We start from the raw sequence: 7,066 nt of genomic DNA, 5'->3' as shown, positions 1-7,066 counted from the left end.
ATATGTCCAGCTGTCCTTTGTCAACAACAAACTGTCACTCTTTTTGTGTTGAATATATGCTATATGGCAGGCATGTCCAGCTTCCAAGAGACTGCAATCTACTCCCACTATAAAAAAAAAAAAAACTGGCGGTGATCTACCCACTGGATTGACTAAAGTTGTTCAGCGCTTTTTTTGAAGGAGGGTGGGAGGGGTCCTGTGATCTACCACAGGCATCCTGCAATTTACCAGTAGATCACGATATACCTGTTGGTCATCCCTGCTGTATGGTAATTTATGGACCCAAAAAGTATCTAAAGCCATTTGTCACTGTTGCTGTATGTAGGTTTTATTTTATGTGTTTTTATATTATATTTTGGAAATGTCATACAGTTTTTTTTTCCTTTAATTTTTTTGCCCCCCCCCCAAGAGAGTGGGGTCCTAAGCTGTTATGTACTGAGCTGAATCCTAGAACAATAGGATTCAGAATCAGCAGTCTGATTGGTCCGCAGGAGCTACCCAATCCAACTCCAGGTGGAAGTGAATCCGCAACCTGATTGGCCTGCAGGAGCAGCCAATCAGGCGGCTGGCAGAAGTGAATCTGCAACCTGATTGGCCTGTAGGAGCAGCCAATCAGGCTGCAGGCAGAAGTCAATCCACAACCTGATTGGCCCACAGGTGTAGCCCTGAAGTAGCCAATCACGCAAGGCCCATTGTGTAAATAATGTATATAAGCAGATGGTTTTGGGAAAAGAGCCAGTCTTCTCTTCTTCTCCTTGATGACTATGAGCTGAATAAAGAGCATGAAATTCACTCTCGACTCCGAGTATATTTCATAAGCTATAGGTTGTTTAGCATATGGTTACCAGACGTCCTCGTTTCCTGGGGACAGTCCCTGAATTTACAAATCTGTCCCCGGACAAAATCCATCCCCAGATTTCATTTAATGTCCCCGGATTTGTATTTTAAGTGTTGTAGATTTATTAGTAGGGAATGAATGTTGTGTGATTGGTTCAACGGCACAAGACATATCATATGGGGACTTCTGGTGAGGCAAAATGGTGGGCGCCACAGCAGCGAGCAGCTCCTGAAGCCAGCCAGAGCCAAGTGCACTACTAGGCTGGCTCTGGGCTGCTGAGACTGCTGCTGTCACTGCCAAGAGGGAACTGGGGACGCCTGGCGTGTCAACTGGGGAAACCACTGATCCCTGCAACCCAAATTGAGCCGGGAGCGAGAGTGCCGCCACCCAGCCGACTACCCAGAGGTGCTCCGGGGCCAGTAAAAACCCCAGAGCCTACGCAGGGAGAAGGAGGAGAGGAGAAGGAGAAGGAAGAGAGAGAAAGAGGAAGGAGAAAAAAGAGGGGAGCCCTGAACTTGCCTCGCTGCCGAAGAGGAAAGGTAGGAGAGCACCGGGAGGGCAAGGACACGACGTCGCCAAGCCCAGGCCCGACCAGAGCCTACTCCATGGTGGCTAGCGCTCCAAGAGAGCAGGCCGGGGGCCGGAGGAAGGCCATGTGACAGAGCAGACCACAGAAGAGAAGAGATTACTTTTAAAATAAATAATAATAATAATAATAATAATAATAATTTTTTTATTTAAAAAATAAATAAATAAAAGATTCCCCAGACTCTTTTTTAAAAATCTGTTAACCTTAGTTTAGCTTATACATAAATCCGGCACTGCTCCCAGCCATTGATGCTCCCAAACCCACCCCAAGCCCTTTCAGATAATTGCACCATTTGGAATCAGGGCATCTCCCAATGTGGCAAGTTAGGGAGAGAACAGCCTCTGTATTCATTGTAGCCTACATACGGTACCACTAGCAAACGTCTAGGCCGGCACCCAGCTGCTCCTGATTCCATCCCCCGCCCCGGTCTGGTGTTTTCCCCACCCATGTTTCCCTATTGCTCAGGCATAAGTAAACTCGACCCTCCAGCTGTTTTGGGACTACAGCTCCCATCAACCCTAGCTAACAAGACCATTGGTCAGGAATGATGGAAATTGTAGTCTCAAAACATCTGGATGGCCGAGTTTGCCTATGCCTGCTATTGCTCGTTTGCTCCTCAGAGGGAGGCCGGAGCCTCCACTGTGGGAGGCAGTAACGCAGGCTTCCTCAACCTCGGCCCTCCAGATGTTTTGAGACTACAATTCCCATCATCCCTGACCACTGGTCCTCCTAGCTAGGGATCACGGGAGTTGTAGGCCAAAAACATTTAGAGGGCGGGGTTGAGGAAGCCTGCAGACAACGCTCCTGGAAACACTTGCACTCCGCTCCTGCTTATAGGCTTCTCACGGGCGCCTGGTTGGCCACCGTAAAAACAGGACCAGCCCCGGCCGCTGGTCTGATCTGACAGGGCTTCTCTCTACGTTCCAGAGGCGTGGCCTTCATTTCTCTCCGTCAATTCTCCGCGCCACCTTTTCACCGGCGGAGGGATGAGCCGTGCCCAAACGTCATTTCTGTGCGTCGGCGAGAGGACTGCCCTGCGGCTGGGTAAGGGGGAAACGCGGGGAACGAGGAGGCTGGCGGACGGTGGCCGCACGAGGACAGATCCAGCGAGAAACGCAGCGGTAATTTAAATAGCTGAAGAAGGAGCACTTTGAAGTTTTCACTCAGCCTTCTCAAGCGGCTCGCGCGCAGCAACCGTCGCCTTGCGGCTTTCCTGATTCTTTGGGCGCGCGCGCGGCCTCATTTTCGAGTAGGGGAAGGAGGCGAAGAAGGAGAAAGGGGCGCTTGCCTGTTGAAGCATCAGTTCCCGGGCACATAGAACTACACACAGGCAGAGGGAGTGGGGGAGAGCGAGTCAGGTGTCACTTTTTAAAGAGGGACGGTGTAAGTCCCATACGTGCCTACTCTGGAGTAAACCCCACTGAGTTCAGTTGGCTTACTCCCATGTAAGTGAGTGCGGGGTTGCACCCTCCATCTCTTGTCAATGCAGCCCGCAGCCCAAGAGATCCGCTACGCAAATCCATTCGTCTCTGCGGTGCCACAGATCTCTCTCTCTCTCTCCGCGTTTTGCTGCAAACGGACCAATAATGTGGCTCCTCGGAATTTAGAACTCGGCCTTCTCAGCGCATGCGCCTGGAGCGACGGGAGATGCTGGGACAACGCGCCTCCTGTCGCCCATGGGTGGGGGTCGGGGTGCGGGTGGGGAAGGGGCGTGTGCCTCAGTTCTGCGGCTCACCAATTCCCGCTATCTCTGAGCACACCCAGTGGGGGGCGATCCCTACATGCTCCTTCTTTCAGTAACGTTTGTGGTTTAAGAACCGCAGTGTCATCGCGGGGTCAGAGGCTTGGCCCAATTATCAAATCGCCTGAGCTGGGTAGACAAGAGTTTAAAACCTGTTTGGTGGTTTTGGACCCCTAAGGCTCAGCATTTCTTATCTCGAAACACATCATGTAGATGATGCTGACAAACCGTATTAAGGGGAAACTGGTATATTTACATGTAAGTGGGTTTAGATTTCTGTGTATTTGTGTATGTACGGTATTTAGGCATATATGTGAGAGAGACAGCTAAAATTGGAAAGAGTGACCTGGGAAGAAGATTATGTGGCTTCAGTGTTTTAAAATTACTCCTAATGCGGATGGTGTCCTGCTTTGAAATGGGAGTGTTTTTGGCAAGGTTGCTGGGTTATCATTTGTGTCCTCCCTGTTACCTGTTGAGCTCCTGCATTGAACTGTATCCGGGTATTATCTGGGTGAAATGTGTATAGCTTCAACTACAGAACTTTATCATGTGGAATGAAATCTCATTGAATGACCTTTGGTATTTGATTATATTTCAGTGTAAAATTCTGTTTCCCCTAAGCATTAATTTGCCATTGAGGTCACCAAATCAGGATTTTCCTCCTATATAGACAGAACATCAGAGTATTTATTTTTACATATTCTGAGAAGTAGGTTGCTGTCTATCTCTCGTATCAAGAAACTGACGGCTATGTTGCTGCACCCTTTTTTTTAATTTAAAAAATACTTGGCTTGTAAATATTTTAGACTTATTTTATTTTGAAATATTGTTAAGGACATAACACTTACCAAGTGTTATAATACAGCTCTTTCCCCTTCATGTTCTATCTATTTCATAAATACAAATTACGTCCTGCTTGAATTGTTTCAGATGCATCATGTCCAAAATGGTGGTCTTCCGTGTGGGACTTGGTGTGGTCCTGGGAGCAGCTGCAGGAATAGGTCTCTTCTACTACTTCTACAAACAAAAGAGAAAAAAGCCCCAGCAAAGAGGGCGATCCAAATCACCAATGGGCGATCCAGAACACACACAAATTCTACAGCCTTATAATCAGGGTACAAAGATGCTTTCCATTTTTTTAAATTATCTTTTGTACTTTCTCTCTCTCTAAGACTAGAGTTACTCAAACTGTTAAGAGGTTGTGAGGTTAATTTATCACTATTAAACTTGGAATTCACATGCCTAGTATTACTCTTATTTGCTCAATTTCAGTGAAAGTATGCTCTGAGATGAATGTGCAGATTAGTTGAGAATTCTGTTTATAAGCTATAATTACTTTAAAAATAAGGATACAACTCTGCTGAACTTGCCAGATGAGAATATGTTAAAATATTCAAATTTTCTGTAAATTAACAAATTACAATTAGATGCTAAGTTGTAAATGCTTAATGTGTACAAGTCTGCATATGCACAAGACTCTTTCTGCAGACTGGGAACCTGGAAAAGCAGTTATATTAGTGTAGGTTATATACCCTTGTAGGGATGCGGGTGGCACTGTGGGTTTGCCGATCAGAAGGTCGGCGGTTCGAATCCCCGCGACGGGGTGAGCTCCCGTTGCTTGGTCCCAGCTCCTGCCAACCTAGCAGTTCGAAAGCACCTCAAAGTGCAAGTAGATAAATAGGTACCGCTCCAAGTGGGAAGGTAAACGGCATTTCCATGCGCTGCTCTGGTTCGCCAGAAGCGGCTTTGTCATGCTGGCCACATTTCCTGGAAGCTATACGCCAGCTCCCTCGGCCAATAAAGTGAGATGAGCGCCGCAACCCCAGAGTCGATCACGACTGGACCTAATGGTCAGGGGTCCCTTTACCTTTATATACCCTTGTACTATTTATCTGCAAAATGTTGGCAGTTAGCATGTTTGCATCGCTGTATCAATGATATGTACAGTGCTATGGGAATTGACTCGGTTTTTATCTCTTTTTCCTGGGAAGTCTCTGGGTTCTCCATTCAGGGAGAAGCTTCCTTATACCAAGTCAGACTTTTGATGCATCTAGCTTAGTATTGTCCACCTGACTAGCTGTGGCTTTCGCCAGGGTTACTGACAGGGGACATTCCCCTTCAAACCTGGAGATGCCAGGGATTGAACCTGGGAGTTTCTCCATGCCTAGTTGTGTTGCAGCTGCTTCATTTTCTTTCTCTAGTTCCACGGATGAGACAAGCACCAGTGGAAGGTGGTGATAGCATCCCATATACAGCTCATCTAACACAAGAAGAACAGGCTGAAGTGCTGAACCGTCTGGACTTTGTGCTCAAAAGCCTTATAGAACTGCGACATGAAGTGGAAGAGTTGCGGAATACCCTGCAGGGTTTAGCAGGAGAGATAGTTGGAGAAGTCAGGTTAGTATAAAGCTATTTCCTGCAGATTCCGGGTTGCTGAAAATTACATGAACCATGTTTTGGGTGAAATTGTTATTGTGCTTTCCTTTTTTAAAACTGTCACTGCTATTTGTAAAACAGTAATTCTTCCCGAGTAATTTCACTAATATTCAGCAAAAAGCTACAGATATGCTAGAGGCACATGTCCTTACAAGGATATTTAATTTCAACATGTTTCTCTCTCTTTTTCTTCAGCTATCTACAAAGCGTCAACTTTTATCACACTAACCAATATTTAAAATTTGCACCATTTGATTTCATATCTGTTGCCAAATGTTGTTTGTAACAGGTTGTCAGCCCCCAAAATTGATACCGGAGCAGAACACTGGTATAAAGCAGTTTATCAAGCAGTTCAGAATTGAATCCAAAACTAAGAAATGTGTAGATGTTTGTATTGTGGGAAGAGTAACTTCTGAAATAACTCCACTGGAAGATTTTGGGTGAAGCCTTTTGAATGATTCATGCTAATATTGACAGCTGTAGAAAAGAAGCAGCAATGAAAGAGCACCTGACTGCAATCCTATACACACCTTGGGGGAAGCTTCATTGAACTTGATGGGACTTTTTCCTGACACATGCATAGGATTGCACTGCTATGCTTCTTAGTGGATGACCATTTATTTTTTCCTGGAAGTTCTTCTTAGTATAGTATGTTTGGCTAGTGATTTTTCCCTAACAGATATCCCAGACTCCGTAGACTTCACAGCCCTATCTAATCTGTAAAGTTGAATGCATTTTTGTCAGTTTCCTAATAATAATAATAATAATAATAATAATAATAATAAAGAGGAAAGAGGAGAGCGCAAAATATGGTCTGAAGCTCAACATCAAAAAAACCAAGATCATGGCCACTGGTCCCATCGCCTCCTGGCAAATAGAAGGGGAAGAAATGGAGGCAGTGAGAGATTTTACTTTCTTGGGCTCCTTGATCACTGCAGATGGTGACAGCAGTCACGAAATTAAAAGACGCCTGCTTCTTGGGAGAAAAGCAATGACAAACCTAGACAGCATCTTAAAAAGCAGAGACATCACCTTGCCGACAAAGCTCCGTATAGTTAAAGCTATGGTTTTCCCAGTAGTGATGTATGGAAGTGAGAGCTGGACCATAAAGAAGGCTGATCGCCGAAGAATTGATGCTTTTGAATTATGGTGCTGGAGGAGACTCTTGAGAGTCCCATGGACTGCAAGAAGATCAAACCTATCCATTCTTAAGGAAATCAGCCCTGAGTGCTCACTGGAAGGACAGATCGTGAAGCTGAGGCTCCAATACTTTGGCCACCTCATGAGAAGAGAAGAATTGTTGGAAAAGACCTTGATGTTGGGAAAGATCGAGGGCACTAGGAGAAGGGAACGACAGAGGACGAGATGGTTGGACAGTGTTCTCGAAGCTACGAACATGAGTTTGACCAAACTGCGGGAGGCAGTGGAAGACAGGAGTGCCTGGCGTGCTATGGTCCATGGG

The 7,066-nt window shown here is 45.9% G+C and overlaps 1 protein-coding gene across 2 annotated transcripts in view; it reads left to right on the top strand.

The window, feature by feature from the left end:
* Positions 1 to 2,426: 2,426 nt before the first annotated feature.
* Positions 2,427 to 7,066, top strand: part of RMDN3 (regulator of microtubule dynamics 3) — a 35,500-nt gene continuing 30,860 nt past the window's right edge. Inside the window, exons 1-3 of one of the 2 annotated variants that reach the window (XM_035111252.2) lie at positions 2,427 to 2,548; positions 4,099 to 4,283; positions 5,370 to 5,565. In XM_035111252.2, coding sequence (XP_034967143.1) covers positions 4,106 to 4,283; positions 5,370 to 5,565 — 374 coding nt within the window. In that variant the 5' untranslated portion in view covers positions 2,427 to 2,548; positions 4,099 to 4,105. Of the gene's footprint in view, positions 2,549 to 3,155; positions 3,427 to 4,098; positions 4,284 to 5,369; positions 5,566 to 7,066 lie in introns of those variants that run through there. The other variant, XM_035111260.2, reaches the window with a different exon arrangement.

Source organism: Zootoca vivipara, chromosome 1 (genome assembly GCF_963506605.1).
Source record: "Zootoca vivipara chromosome 1, rZooViv1.1, whole genome shotgun sequence".
Taxonomy (NCBI): domain Eukaryota; kingdom Metazoa; phylum Chordata; class Lepidosauria; order Squamata; family Lacertidae; genus Zootoca; species Zootoca vivipara.
Note: the sequence above shows the minus strand (reverse complement) of the source record. Positions and strands in the feature narration are given on the sequence as shown.